This window comes from Entelurus aequoreus, linkage group LG17 (assembly GCF_033978785.1).
Source record: "Entelurus aequoreus isolate RoL-2023_Sb linkage group LG17, RoL_Eaeq_v1.1, whole genome shotgun sequence".
Taxonomy (NCBI): Eukaryota; Metazoa; Chordata; class Actinopteri; order Syngnathiformes; family Syngnathidae; genus Entelurus; species Entelurus aequoreus.
In genome coordinates this window covers 28029381-28046150 of record NC_084747.1, presented here as the reverse complement: position 1 = coordinate 28046150, position 16770 = coordinate 28029381, and the positions used below count along the sequence as shown (strand labels likewise).

General features: G+C 37.7%; 1 protein-coding gene across 1 annotated transcript in view; it reads left to right on the top strand.

Moving 5' to 3' along the window:
• The first annotated feature begins 75 nt into the window (after positions 1 to 75).
• Positions 76 to 16770, top strand: part of ppp6c (protein phosphatase 6, catalytic subunit) — an 18139-nt gene continuing 1444 nt past the window's right edge. Inside the window, exons 1-6 of the mRNA XM_062024199.1 lie at positions 76 to 231; positions 7243 to 7338; positions 7444 to 7509; positions 9435 to 9576; positions 9673 to 9752; positions 14398 to 14607. Coding sequence (XP_061880183.1) covers positions 157 to 231; positions 7243 to 7338; positions 7444 to 7509; positions 9435 to 9576; positions 9673 to 9752; positions 14398 to 14607 — 669 coding nt within the window. The 5' untranslated portion in view covers positions 76 to 156. The remainder of the gene's footprint in view (positions 232 to 7242; positions 7339 to 7443; positions 7510 to 9434; positions 9577 to 9672; positions 9753 to 14397; positions 14608 to 16770) is intronic.

Sequence of the window (16770 nt, the reverse complement as noted above, 5' to 3'; positions counted from 1 at the left end):
CGTTTTCAAAGACTGTAATTGTACGCTCGGTAATGTTGTTACAGCGTGCCGACGATAGATGGCAGTAAAGGGAAGCTAAAAAAAAAAAACCTCATAGACGGAAGTAGCCTCAAGCTTTCCCGGAAGTTGCGCAAAACTAATAGCTAGTTAGTAACGATGGCGCCTCTAGATTTGGATAAATATGCGGAGATCGCGAAACAGTGCAAGTACCTTCCAGAAAACGACCTAAAGGTAAACCCTACCTCGTGTAATTATATATATTTGGTGTGGTCGTGTTATTTCACCTAAGCTGTGGTTAAATGTTTAAATACGCTGTGTTAGCATCCGCTAACAAGTAACGTTCAGCACATTCGCTTCGTCCCTGCGGCCAGGAAGTGAATGTAGTTATTATTATTATTATGGTTAGTGTTGACTAATATGCTCGTCAAATGACTGAGTTGTAAAAGTAATCTACAATCTGCACATTTCCCCCATCACGATGACTGATTCCAGGTGGACGTAAACGTCAATTTACAATGTGTTTATCCAGCGATGATCACACGGTTCATTTCAGTGGCCGCAGTAAATCTCATTTATTCTCTGGAAAAAAAAAACACTGAGCAAATTCCCATAAACATTTGTATGGACGTACAACACTTAAAACCTTTAGTATATCAGTATGTGGAATTAATATAATAGACTGTATTTATGTTATTCACATGTGAATAATGCTGTATAATAGACTGTATTTATGTTATTCACATGTGAATAATGCTGTATAATAGATTGTATTTATATTATGTGAATGTGAGTGTGAATGTTGTCTGTCTAGCTGTGTTGGCCCTGCGATGAGGTGCCCGAATGCAGCTGAGATAGGCTCCAGCACCCCGAAAGGGACAAGCGGTAGAAATGGATGGATGGATGGACATGTGAATAATGTTGTATAATAGACTGTATTTATATTATTCACATGTAAAAAATACTTAAGTGTTTGTCTATTGTGAGCGAACTGTGGTGCTGAATTTCCCCCAGGGATCAATGAAGTACTTTCTATTCTATTCTAAATTATGGAACGGATTAAGCAAAGAAATCAAACAAAGCACCAATATGATTCAGTTTAAGAGTCTGTTTAAACTTCAAGTGTTCACAAAGTACACAGAACAAGAATTATGATGAACATCTTGAACCTTTTTTTTTATTGAGACAGATTATTTATGTATTTAATATTTGTATGCTTACTATGGTATATATTATTTATTTGTTCACTGTTTTGTTACAGAGAACAAGGAAATGGTATGAAAACGGGTAGGATTAAATAAGCTCTGCTTCTTCCTACTCCTTTTCTGGCGTGCCGTAATGAAAGAACTGGAATTGTGTGATGCGTAACATTGTATCGTATGCATGTTCGAAATAAACTGAAACTGAAACTGAACTGAATTCAAGACTGATTGAAACAGCAAGGTGACCGGTTTGGGATAATTAATATAATTTCTAAATCCCTTTACATTATTGGCATTTATTTCGAACATGCATAACATTTCAAAGATGAATTGATTTACATGAAACCGATACGACCAGACAGGTCTTGTCGAGGCAATTTCGTATCAGCACAAATACTGAGAAAATCTAAACCAGGGGTGTCAAACGTACGGCCCGAACAGGTTTTATCCGGCCTATAGGATGAGTTTGCTAAGTATAAAAATGAGATGAAATTTTTGAATGAAAGAAACTGCTGTTGATGTTGCAAAAGCAATTCTTTGTATCTTTGTAGGTTATGCTACATATGTAAAATAAAATAAACCACATGATGTTAGTGCACCAGTCAAGGAAAATGAGCAAACTACATAAATAACATCCTGTAATTTGATTTAGATTTTTTTTTAAATATCTTGATAGATTGAAAATGAACACCACTGAGTTGACTGATGAACATTATCACATACTGAATTTAGAAAATATAAATAACGACAAATCTAGAATACTATACTATATATATATATATAAAATACTACTTTGAATTTTCCTAAGGGAACTCTCCTGAAGGAATCAATAAAGTACTACCTATCTATTAACCGTGACATGTAAGAGTAAAAAAAAACAAACCCCAACAACATTTTCAGAGTGTCCTTGTTCTATTTTTAAACAAAGAAAACAATCTGAAGTTGTCTTTATTGTTAAGTTATCGTGCCGTGATTTTACCAGTCCGTCCCACTTGGGAGTAGATTTTTCTCCATTTGGCCCTCGATCTAAAATAAGTTTGACACCCCTGATCTAAACTTTCTTATTTACCCCAATTTTTAAAAAAAGGTTGGTATTATTGGAAAGCTTGCTAAATAAACATAAAAAAGAGGTTTCATCATTTAGTTATGCTGTTAATTATTTTGAATCAATTCATTCCAATGTACTACACGAAACAGTAGGTGAATATAAGGATACAAAAATTATAATATGATTATTAAAATTAATATTATTATTAAGATGCAGTGTTGGCGCTAGGAATCTTCAAAATGGGGTCCCAGGAACCCCATCAAGTCATGAAAATGGGGTCCCACAGTAAGTTTTTGGGTTGCCACTTTTTTTGTAAGCGTTTTGAAAACAAATGATACATGTATGCATTATCCTGTTATATCTCACATTCTATATTGTGTTTTGGAAAAAGGTTGTCAAACGTTGCTTAATTCATTAAAAAAATAACACAAATAAAAACAAATGCAGTATTTGTTATCGATAAAACTTTTGGCGAATCAAAATTTAAGAAACTGTACTGGAAAGTGCATTACTTTGAAGTCGACCAATAATAATTAATAATAATTTGACCTGGCAAATATACCGTATTTTCTGGACCATAGGGCGCACCGGATAATAAGGCGCACTGCCAATGAATGGTCTATTTTTAATCTTTTTTCATACAAAAGGCGCACCGGATTATAGGGCGCATTAAAGGAGTCATAATATATATATTTTTTTCTAAATGTAAAACACTTCCTTGTGGTCTACATAACATATAATGGTGGATCATTAGTCAAAATGTTGCATAGATGATGTAGATTAACACGCTTTCTGACAGTCGCTTCAGGATGCGCCGTTTTGTGGGTGGTCTTATTTACGTGACTCACCTTCGACAGCGTCTTCTCCCCGCCATCTTTGTTGTAGCGGTGTAGCGTGCAAGGACGGGAGTGGAAGAAGTGTCAAAATATGTTTTAATGGCATTCAGAGTTAACTTAAATCAATAACGGAGCAGCATCTCTTCATCCGAAAACAACCACACCGGAAATGTGTCCTGTGAAAACCGTCCGACCGTAACTGTAATAACTAAAGTTACTTGGGTGAATAATGTATATTCACTACACCGGTATGTTTTAGCACTTTCATGGTAAGTTTACTGACAGATATAAGTAAGAACTTTACACTACTTTAGAAATGGCACTAATACATTTACTACTAAAATATATTGTGTAATGTTTTATATTTTCAATGGAGCATTTAAAATGTTGGTGATGTTTACTTGAGATGTATCTCTTATGTGTGACTGCCATTTACTGGTCACACTTATAATTACACCCAGTCACAAATAAAATAGCGTAGCGTCCCGGAAGAGATGCAGCAGGGAATTCTGGGTATTTGTTCTGTTCTGTTTAGGTTGTGTTGCGGTGCAAATAGTCTCCCGAAATGTGTTTGTCATTGTTGTTTAGTGTGGTTTCACAATATGGCACATGTTTATGACAGTGTTGGCGTAGATCATACCGCAACCCTTAGTGGGACATGTATGGCTGAATGCCCTTCATTCATTTGTACATGGGAGGTTCAAAATCAAAATGTTTATTAAAATTGGCTATGATCATAGAGAGTAATAATAGCTGTACTTGACATCTTCAATTTAAGACGGTTGTTACCCCTTCCAGCGCTTATAAAGCATTGAGGTGGGTAAGCTCAACCTTATAGTCCGGTAAACAAAACGCCGGCGGGAAGCGATAGTCGGTAAAAAAAAAAAATCTGCGTCCCCAGGACGCGTGGACTTTCGGAATTTTGCGTCCTTTTTTATTTCAATGCGTAAAAAGACACAAAGTGCGTTAACACCAACACTGGAATTTATTTACATGAAACTCATACAACCAGACAGGTCTTGTCGAGACAATTCCGTACAAGCACAAATACTAAGAAAATCTAAACTTTCTTATTTACCCCAAAATTTTTTTAAATTTGATATTTTTGGAAACCTTACTAAATAAACATAAAAAAGAGGTTTCATCATGTAGTTATGCTGTTAATTATTTTTAATCAATTCATTCCAATGTACTACACGAAACAGTATGTGAATATAAGGATACAAAAATCATAATTTGATTACTAAAATTAATATTATTAAGATGGAATTTCAACACAGAATCACATGAAATAATTATTGTAGAAAACTGCTGTAGTTTATGCACGCATCTATTTGTATTAGACTATTTAGTGCGGTTGTGTAGGGCTAGGCGATATGGACGAAAAAGTATATCTCGATACATTTTTACTTAAACTCGATATTCGACATACACTATATTGCCAAAAGTATTTGGCCACCCATCCAAATGATCAGAATCAGGTGTCCTAATCACTTGGCCCGGCCACAGGTGTCAAAAATCAAGCATGGAGACTGTTTCTACAAATACTTGTGAAAGAATGGGCAGCGCTCAGTGATTTCCAGCGTGGAACTGTCATAGGATGCCACCCGTGCAACAAATCCAGTTGTGAAATTTCCTCGCTCCTAAATATTCCAAAGTTTACCGTCGGCTTTATTATAAGAAAATGGAAGAGTTTGGGAACAACAGCAACTCAGCCACCAAGTGGTAGGCCACGTAAACTGACAGAGAGGGGTCAGCGGATGCTGAAGCGCATAGTGCAAAGACTTTCTGCACAGTCAGTTGCTACAGAGCTCCAAACTTCATGTGACCTTCCAATTAGCCCACGTACAGTACGCAGAGAGCTTCATGGAATGGGTTTCCATGGCCGAGCAGCTGCATCTAAGCCATACATCACCAAGTCCAATGCAAAGCGTCGAATGCAGTGGTGTAAAGCACGTTGCCACTGGACTCTAGAACAGTGGATACACGTTCTCTGGAGTGATGAATCACATTTTTCCATCTGGCAATCTGATGGACCAGTCTGGGTTTGGAGGTTGCCAGGAGAACGATACAATTCGGACTGCATTGTGCCGAGTGTGAAATTTGGTGGAGGTGGAATTATGGTGTGGGGTTGTTTTTCAGGGGTCGGGCTTGGCCCCCTTCACGGCGGGAAGCGAGGGGAAATGACGTTAAACCAAGCGCTTGGCTCTGTTTACTCCGAGGGGAAATCTCCGCAGCAAAATCGGTGTCGTTGGTCCGGCATGATTATCAAGCCAAATGCCGCTAGTGCTCCTGACTTCGTGTTGCCGAAAATGCATTAATAAGTGACGCTTTTTCGGTAATTAAAAAATTAAATGGTATTCAATCCCGGCCTCGGGATATTTCTGTGTGGAGTTTGCATGTTCTCCCCGTGACTGCGTGGGTTCCCTCCGGGTACTCCGGCTTCCTCCCACCTCCAAAGACATGCACCTGGTGATAGGTTGATTGGCAACAATAAATTGGCCCTAGTGTGTGAATGTGATTGTGAATGTTGTCCTTCTATCTGTGTTGGCCCTGCGATGAGGTGGCGACTTGTCCAGGGTGTACCCCGCCTTCCGCCCGATTGTAGCTGAGATAGGCTCCAGCGCCCCCCGCGATCCGAAGGGAATAAGCGGTAGAAAATGGATGGGATGGATGGATACTAACTATCGCAAATTATCATTATACTGTTTACTGTTACATCCCTTGTCCATTAACAAGTAAAAAGTCAAGAGCGGTCAATTTTTGTGAATTACGACGAAAGACACGGGCGGTCGCGACACTTGCCGCAGTTACCGTGGTAAAATTTGAGCCCTGCATTTATCATTTGTTTTCAAAACGGTTACAAAAAAGTTGGACCCCAAAAATTTACTGTGGGACCCCATTTAGAAAATTCCTCGCGCCAACATTGCTATTGTATTCTTTTTTTTTAAGACGTTTTTTTAGGCCAACATTGCGCGTATAAGTCATACGTCAGCAGCCAAAAGGAGCTTTTGTAACATGCAGGGTTTCCCACACATTCATTTATTTGTGGCGGCCCGCCACGAAAGAAATACGTCCGCCACAAATTAAAAAAAAAAAAAAAAAATCATTATTATTATTTTTTTTTTTGTCCTCTCCAGCTTCTCAGGCAAATCATATAGTTGATGTAGATGCCTATATTGGCTGTTCAGATTTACTTTACAAAAGAGAAGTGTAGGATGCTTCTCTTGTTGCCTTATTTGTATTTGACTTTATTAAATGTATTTATATTAGAAACACAACATGTGTATATAACAAAGGGTGCAAAGTCTGCAGGCAGTAGGAAACACATGGTTAAGTGTAGGGAGTAAAACTGATGGCAGTCTAAAGTTCAAGATTTTTGGAGCTCTTTGTTCAGTGGATCAGATGTTTGATGAAGCTCTGTGTCTATCTACCACCACTACTGTTTTCTGTTTATTTGTTACTGATTGTGGCAGGACACCTCTGCTTCTGTTTCACTTTATGTTGCTGGTAAATAATATGGTTGTATTAGTAGGCTAAAGTTAAATTATTTAGTATGCACTAATTAAAGGGGCAGAGCTTTGAGACATTTTAGCTTTTATATTTTATAAGATATATTTTTTGTAAGAACCACAATTAATAAATATATTTCAGTGAATAACTTATTTTTCAAATCTGTATATAAATATGTACATAAAGTGTTGTAATTATATTGTAAAATGGATGGATGGATGGATGGATGGATGGATGGATGGATGGATGGATGGACGTTTAAAACAAAACTGTTATTATTTAGTAAGTATACATTTTTTGAGCCTTTTTAGAGAAAATCAAATCATTGTAGTAAATTATGCAAATTACTCGATGATGTCATGGTGACCACGCCCATAGCCACGCCCCCACCGCCACAGGTATCTTGGCAGTTTATGGGAAACACTGACATGTATCCTGTTTCAAAATAAATGATCATTTATGTACCAAATGCGAGAATCGTGTGGAATCAAGAATCATTTCTGAAGCGAATTGTCACCCCAAGCATCAGATTGAATCGCGAGGCGCCCAAATATTTCCACCTCTCGTCCTGCCACAAATAACTGAATGTGTAGGAAATGGATGTGGCGTTGTGAAGATGTTTGAGAATTTATGTGTCCCACTACAGCGGTTATGTGACTACGTGTGCGATCTCCTGCTGGAGGAGTCCAACGTCCAGCCTGTTTCTACGCCTGTAACAGTGTGTGGCGACATACATGGACAGGTGACATCTTAACACTTTATTTTTTCCCTTGGTTGCTTCACACTGATTATGTATTGGACATGTTTATGTAGTCCCTAATATTTGCACTTTTTTTCTTCCTTTTAGTTTTATGACCTTTGCGAGCTCTTCCGAACTGGCGGACAAGTCCCAGACACAAATTACATATTTATGGTTTGTATGATTTTATTTATTTGTACTATGTGTCTTGTAGGGGTGTGTCGATACAACTTTTCCACTATTGATACGATACTGATACCGGAGTATTGGCTGAGACGGATGTTATTTTATTTCAATGAAGTGCATATTTACAGACGTGAGGGGACTTCTAAAACACAATACAAATAATTTATATTCAATATTTATATTAATTGAGGGGCCTGGGCGAATTCTGAAAACTGTATCACGATATAATTGGTCAATATCGATAATTAATATTTTTTATGATTTATGGAAAATAAGTACCAGGAAAAACATATACTAAATGTAAACATTTTTGTTTCAAATAGAACCTTTCTCTGATTATAATCCCCTCAGTTATAAAGTAAAGGAAATGTCAACATAAGCATGGAAAATGTGAACAAAATGTTAAAATCACATTGAATACTTAACAATTAGCGCTTAAAATGACGATGCAAAAATAAGGAATATGTAAGAAATGTTTCATAAAGTGTAACAAAATAGTGCAAATTGTGAAAATGTAAACAGAGAAACTTGAGAACAACTATTTTTTTTGTAAACATATCCGAAAAGGATATGTTTACATTAATGTTTATTTTCATTTCTTGTTTCTTTTTGCTTTTTATTATTACTATTATTATTATTGTTTTTGTTATTCATTCTTGAATGGCTTTTTTGTTGTTTTTTGCAAAATTTGTTTGTTTTTGTTTTGTCTACATATTCGAAATATACATGAAAGAAAGAAAGAAAGAAAGATTGAGTGCCAGGAAGTTACAGCTGTGCTCTAAAGGGTGAGCGCGGCTGAGTTGGTGGGGTATTACCGGTCTCGGTGGGGACGAGCGCCTTGCATCATTTACAGACCACACTGGTCTGACTACGGTCCGTTTTTTTAAAAGAAATCCAAAAGACTGCCATACTGTCGAGGTGACTTTTCCTGTCTTATCCACAATTTTCAAAAAACACCAAGATGGTGAAACCAAACTTGATAGTTGATACTGTTACCTGATTGGCTGTTAGCGTGCGTCACCCCCACTGATCAGTGATCACTTCCTGCCTTGCTCGGTCACCAGGCCTTTGTTCATGCAACTAACCTTGCTTCATAACTTCCGGTTTCCTCCGACTAAGAAGAAGTTAAAAAACGGACTATAAGCCGCAGATATATACGTTGTGAAATTAGTTATTTACACAGAAATGTTTTGTAAATGTTTATTTACATACCTTAAGTGTTTCCAAACGGCTGAACCAACAAAACAGAAGTCATGGTCATGAACCCACTAGCTGCGGAAGCTAGCTCTCCAATCAGCTAAACGGACTCAATAACTCCACGGTGACGTTTTGGTGAATTTACTGAGGGATTTGTGAAACTGAAACAATACAAAATGAATGTTATTGTAAGTTAATACTAAAACAGACACTAAACATGTTAGCACATCAGCTAACGCTAACAACGCTAACTTCATTACATTCCATTAGCACATACAAATATGCATGAAAACACTCCTACAGACATCACACATGGGACGCGTTAGTAAGTAAGAATAGTTTTAGTTACATTGTAAAAGTTACAAACATTGCTTCGAGTTATGAAAGAAGAATCCATACGAGTAGAAACGCTATGGACGATTAGAAGACGGAACGGCACTTCTACTTCCGGTTCACAGCTTTAAACAATGGAAACGCTGCAGTGAGCAAACTTGTCCAAAGGATGGCGCCACAGCACAAACAATAACACACCATTTAAGTGTCTTCGCATGGGTTTAATGAAAACTATTTATAATATGACCGTTGGCGAAGAAAAATCCATAAATTACCTGCACCATTTTATAAGCCACAGGGGGCAAAGCGTAGGAAAAAGGTAGCGACTTATAGTCCGATATTTACGGTGCTTTGCTTCACTGTTCTGCCCCTGCCACCTTTAGGGGGACTTTGTGGACCGAGGATATTACAGTTTGGAGACTTTTACCTACCTGCTGGTGCTGAAAGCCAAATGGCCGGACCGCATAACCCTTCTCCGTGGAAACCACGAGAGCAGACAGATTACACAGGTTTATGGCTTTTATGGTGAGAGCAGCTTTTTTTTTTTTTTTTTACCATCCTTAAATGTTACCACCGAACAGTAATCATTGCGCAATGTTGTTTGTGCCATATCACCCGCAGATGAGTGCCAGACCAAATATGGAAACGCTAACGCCTGGCGTTATTGCACCAAAGTCTTCGATATGTTAACAGTGGCGGCTGTAAGTATTTGCTCTTCGGGAGGTCCATACATTCTCACTCGGGCTGGTATCGTCCTCCTGGGGTGATCCAGAGTGCAGCTGCTGGTTAACATTTGTAGACAGTGCAAACAATTTAGCATGCTACAGCTGCAGTTTTATCAAAACATGATGATTTATTCATCAAAGGAAGAGGAAAAAAAACACGCCGCTATTTAGGGGTGTCCAGAAACTTTGTCGCTTCCAATACAATCATGATGTTGGGGCCTCAAGTATTGACCGATATCAATACTAATCCAATACGACATCAGCAGGAATCGCACTTAATTGTATCATTTAGTAATGTCGAATGTTAGAAAAGGTTTGATCAAGTCAATCAGAGAACAGTGGTTGAACAATGTTTATTATTAACTAGAGATGTCCAATAATGGCTTTTTTGCCGATATTCCGATATTGTCCAACTCTTAATTACTGATTCCGATATCAACCGATACCGATATATACAGTCGTGGAATTAACACATTATTATGCCTAATTTTGTTGTGATGCATTAAACAATGTAACTTTACCATGAATTGATTAACGTGGACCCCGACTTAAACAAGTTGAAAAACTTATTCGGGTGTTACCATTTAGTGGTCAATTGTACGGAATATGTACTGTACTGTGCAATCTACTAATACAAGTTTCAATCAATCAATCAAAAACAAGGTTTTCCAAAATAAGAGAACAACTTCAACTCCAGTTATGGAAAAAAGTGCCAACATGGCACTGCCATATTTATTATTGAAGTCACAAAGTGCATAACTTTTTTTTAACATGCCTCAAAACAGCAGCTTGGAATTTGGGACATGCTCCCCCTGAGATAATCCTGATACCCACTACAACTATGGGAAATACTATACTTTGACATTCACAAAGTGCATTATTTTTTTTTTTTTAAACATGCCTCAAAACAACAGCTACAAAAACAATGAAGGGACAGAGTTTCAGTCCAGAGTATACTAGAGCATACTTGCCAACCTTGAGACCTCCGAATTCGGGAGATGGGGGGGGTTAGGTGGGGCGGCGGGGTTGAGGTGTGCGGGGTTGGGGGGTCGGGGTTGGGTGGTAGAGGGGGGTGAATATTGTAGCGTTTGATTGATTGATTGAGACTTTTATTAGTAGATTGCACAGTACATTACATATTCCGTACAATTGACCACTAAATGGTAACACCCAAATATGTTTTTCAACTTGTTTAAGTCGGGGTCCACGTTAATCAATTCCTGGTCCCGGAGGAGTTAGTGCTGCAAGGGGTGGGTTCACAGTGTGGCGCATATTTGTAACAGTGTTAAAGTTGTTTATGCGGCTACCCTCAGTGTGACCTGTATGGCTGTTGATCAAGTATGCGTTGCATTCACTTATGTGTTTGTAAAAGCCGCATATATCATGTGACTGGGCCGGCACGCTGTTTGTATGGAGGAAAAGGGGACGTACCGACAGGTTGTAGAGGACGCTAAAGGCAGTGCCTTCAAGGCACGACCCCAATAATGTTTTCCGGCTGAAAATCGGGAGAATGGTTGCCTCGGGGGGGGGGCACTGAAATTCGAGAGTCTCCCGGGAAAATCTTGAGGTTTAAACCGATACCGATAATTTCCGATATAACATTTTAAAGCATTTATCGGCCGATATATCGGCCGATAAATGCATCTCTATTATTAACTATGACTTATGCTGTCTTTAAGTTGAAGTGGAGTGGCAGTTAATTTTTTTGCAACGCCTCCTGGTCGCAATAATTCATGCGGTAAGCTCATGTTGCGATAAGCGGAATGATGCGGACACGTTTGTTACTGGATACTTTCTCATTATGTGTAGTAATACGTTACCATAATTACTTGATACTTGTTTATATTGACACCGTTTTAGACTGCAATATTATTCAATTAAGCACACTTGTTACGCATGTCTAGCTTGTGTGCTTAGCTTTTGATAGCTGCTAGCTCCTAGTAGCCTATAGCCTAGCATGTTTGCCTTGAGTTAATGACTTGACTAAAATAGAAGAAATTCAGATTTAACTCGTTGTTCAGTTTTTGTACAAGTAAACACGCTGCAGGACTGCTTGTTATTGAGATTTTACATGCAAGCCGGTATCATACTGATACTGTTTTTGTTGTTGTTGTCGCAAATTGATAACAATATTGGGACAAGACACCCCTAGGACCATTTATAGAAATGAAAGTTGCATTTTTTTTACTGTTTTAAAACAAGAGGCAACTGGTTGCCATGCTTGTGTCATGTTAGTTTAATCGTTCTTATTAAATACGATCTATAACGTCAGACAAATGGGAGCAATTTTTTCTATAAGAAATACTCAAATCTAATAGTCCAATTAATCGTTTCCCGAACCCCCCAAAATGTTACCACAGAACACATCTTATAGAAAACTAGACCAGGGATTCTCAAACTGTGGTACGTGGGCTTCATCTAGTGGTACGTTAAAGAATCGCTTGATTAAAGTACAGTGTTTAATTTCCCTATATTCAAACACAGTGTTGCTGTTCAAACTGTGTGTAATGTTACAGTGGCCAAAAATATTAAATAGACTTATTAAATAAAACATCTGCCTTGTTTTTAATGAATAATTAGTAGAGATGTCCGATAATATCGGACTGCCAATATTATAGGCCGATAAATGCTTTAAAATGTAATATCGGAAATTATCGGTTTCAAAAAGTAAAATTTATGACTTTTTAAAACGCCGCGGTACGGAGTGGTACACGGACGTAGGGAGAAGCACAGAGCAGTTGCGTCTCCCAGTCATACTTGCCAACCCTCCCGATTTTCCCGGGAGACTCCCGAATTTCAGTGCCCCTCCCGACAATTTCCCGGGGCAACCATTCTACCGTATTTCTCTCGATTTCCACCCAGACAACAATATTGGGGGCGTGCCGGCCCAATCACATAATATCTACGGCTTTTCACACACAAGTGAATGCAATGCATACTTGGTCAACAGCCATACAGGTCACACTGAGGGTGGCCATATAAACAACTTTAACACTGTTACAAATATGCGCCACACTGTGAACCCACACCAAACAAGAATGACAAACACATTTCGGGTGAACATCCGCACCGTAACACAACATAAACACAACAGAACAAATACCCAGAACCCCTTGCAGCACTAACTCTTCCGGGACGCTACAATATACACCCCCCGCTACCCTCTACCCATCCCCCCCACCTCAACCCCGCCCACCTCAACCTCCTCATGCTCTCTCAGGGAGCATGTCCCAAATTCCAAGCTGCTGTTTTGAGGCATGTTAAAAAAAAATAATGCACTTTGTGACTTCAATAATAAATATGGCAGTGCCATGTTGGCATTTTCTTCCATAACTTGAGTTGATTTATTTAGGAAAACCTTGTTACATTGTTTAATGCATCCAGCGGGGCATCACAACAAAATTAGGCATAATAATCTGTTGATTCCACGACTGTATATATCGGTATCAGTTGATATCGGAATCGGTAATTAAGAGTTGGACAATATCGGGATATCGGATATCGACAAAAAAGCCATTATCGGACATCTCTAATAATTAGGCCTACTATGCTACTATATGTAATGTTGGTCATTATGGTGGTACTTTGAGAGTGTTTTCTGAGGTGATACTTGATGAAAAAAGTCTGGGAACCACTTAACTCGAAAATTCCCTCAGGAATCTTTAATCTGTGCTGTGAAGCTAAAGCGCTAGCATGCTAACATTAGCTTGTTATAACTGGTACAGTGAGTATACTCGCAAATGGGGACATGTCTCAAAACCCATGAATTTTAGGATTAAATTAATATAATTTGTAAAAATTCTAGCATATAAGTTTAGCATGCTAATGTTAACATGATAACACAGGAACATGTGGCATACTTTTAAGACCGCGCCAAGTATCGAGACATTATTTTTCAGGTTTAAATGGATAAAATTAGCAAAGTTTCTAGCATTAATTATATTTGCATGCTAACGTTAGCAGTTTGACACAGGAAATGTTGGGTTACTTCTAATATGGTGCCGCGTACCAAAATCAATTTTTTTTAGGTGTATACGAATTAAATGACCAAAAAAATGCCAGCATGAAAGGTTAGCATGCTAACATTATTATGCTTATTTAGGAGAAGTTAGCATATTTCTTAGATGGCGCCAAGTATCAAAATCCATGATTGTTAGGTTGAAACAAATAAAATACCACATATTTTATAGAGCATAATTACATTTTTTATGAAAAAATAATGCAGAACACATATATACTGTATGATGAATAAAATGTATACATTTATAAAATCTTGTTAGCCTTTATTGAAGACTCTTGTTGACAAAGACAGCAGAAAGGGAAGAGGGGCAATAGTATTTTGAAACAAGTTTCTCACCTTTTTTTTATCAAAGTGCTGAAAACTTATTAGTCATACTCAATAAAAAAAAAAAATGTCCAGACTGGGTCACCAACGCTTTGTTTAAGTTTGCAATTCCGCGGAACGATACGCAGGCGAGCTGGTTTGCGTCGTCCAATGTTACAATAACCGAGGCGGTGTATGAAAACTGGGGCGCAAAAAATGGTGTGTATGAAAACCAAGGTTTTTATGTTGCTGTATTAATTATTAAGCCGTGTTTTTCCTGTTGTGTGTTTTTGTCAGCTAATGGATGAACAGATCCTGTGTGTACATGGAGGTCTCTCTCCCGACATCAAAACCTTAGATCAAATCCGGACCATTGAGAGGAACCAGGAGATCCCTCACAAAGGAGCCTTCTGTGATCTGGTCTGGTCTGACCCGGAAGATGTCGACACCTGGGCCATCAGCCCTCGAGGTGCAGGCTGGCTCTTTGGGGCTAAAGTCACTAACGAGGTAGGTTGCATTTTTCGCTTTCATATTTTGACAAAAACTGCAAATTATATTGAAACCATCTGTAAAATGTGATTTTTAAAATGTATTTTATTTGTTACTAATTTTAGTTGTGTTAAATAGAAGTGTTACCATACAACTTTTTTTTAATTTGTTGCTTCTAATACAATACTGATATTGGATCCTTCAGTATTGGTCGATATCAAGACGATTAAAAAAAAACAACCAAAAAACCAAGCAAGGAAATTATTGGTTGGACTGGCCAATTTCCAAAAGCGTAGTTTTTGCTCCTAAAGATACTTTTAACACTAATTAAACATTCTAATGTTGAGGGACAAGCGGTAGAAAATGGATGGATGTTTGGAAAATGTGTATGTACATATATATGTATGTGCATATATATGTGCATATATATGTATGTGCATATATATGTACAGTGAAGAAAATAAGTATTTGAACACCCTGCTATTTTGCAAGTTCTCCCACTTAGAAATCATGGAGGGGTCTGAAATTTTCATGGTACGTGCATGTCCACTGTATGAGAGATAACCTAAAAAGAAAAAATCCAGAAATCACAATCTATGATTTTTTAACAATTTATTTGTGTGATAAAGCTGAAAATAAGTATTTGAACACCAACATTAATATTTGTGGAGTGGAGGAGGACTTTTAAAGGTGGACAGGTCTTTGAGGGTCAGAATTCTAGCTGATAGACAGGTGTTCAAATACTTCTTTTCAGCTGTATCACACAAATAAATTGTTAAAAAATTATAGATTGTGATTTCTGGATTTTTCTTTTTAGGTTATCTCTCATACAGTGGACATGCACCTACCGTGAAAATTTCAGACCCCTCCATAGAAAGATAGATAGTCCTTTATTGATTCCTTCAGGATGATTTCTAAGTGGGAGAATTTGCAAAATAGCAGGATGTTCAAATACTTATTTTCTTCATTGTACATATATATACTGTATATATATGTGCATTAGGGGTGTAACGGTACACAAAAATTTTGGTTCGGTACGTACCTCGGTTTAGAGGTCACGGTTCGGTTCATTTTCGGTACGGTAAGAAAACAACAAAATATAAATTTTTTTGGTTATTTATTTACCAAATTTGTAAACAATGGTTTTATCCTTTTAACATTGGGAACACTATAATAATTCTGCCCACGTTAATCAACATTAAACTGCCTCAAGTTGTTGCTCAGATGAAATAAAATGACAAAACTTTTCTTCTACATATAAAAAGTGCAACATTAAACAGTTTCAAGTCAACTCATCATGCTTAATTTATTACAGCATTTGGGAAGCCTGTAGTTGATTTTTATTATGTAAATGTTATATTTTTATAAACATGTGATAGCAGGGACCCTGCCACACACGCACACGCACACACACACCGCAAAATGAGCAAACGTTACGCTAAAAGCTAATTAGCATTCACCTCAAGCCAGGACTGCGAGCGAGCTGAGCTGCAGTTTTAAGTTTCTAGAAGGTCAACAGGCTCATAGTGATGTTACTAGTAGTTGACTGGGAGGTGTTTATTTTAATTTGGGGAGAGCCTGCTGCCTTATGCTCACCTGCTAAACACCTATCTGCTCGACGCTGAAGCATTGACTCCATGCGCTCTGAATACGCACTGCTGATTGGCTGTTACCGCTTTGTGTGTAACCAATCAGATGGTTGTGTGGGTGGGACAATGCTGGGTGCTGAGACAGAGGCAGAAGAAGCAAAGCAGCTTGTAAAGACTTTAGCTTAGAAACTCGTTCGGTACACCCCCGTACCAAAACGGTTCAAAACAAATACATGTACCGTTACACCCCTAATGTGCATATATATGTATGTGCATATATATGTACGTGCATATATATGTACATATATATGTACATACATATGTATGTAAATATATATGTATGTAAATATATATGCACATATATATGTATGTGCATTTATATGTACATATATATGTATGTGCATATATATGTACATATATATGTATGTGCATATATATGTACATATATATGTATGTGCATGTACATATGTATGTGCATGTATATGTACATATGTATGTGCATGTATATGTACATATGTATGTGCATATATATGTACATATATATGTACATATGTGCATATATATGTACATATGTATGTGCATATATATGTAC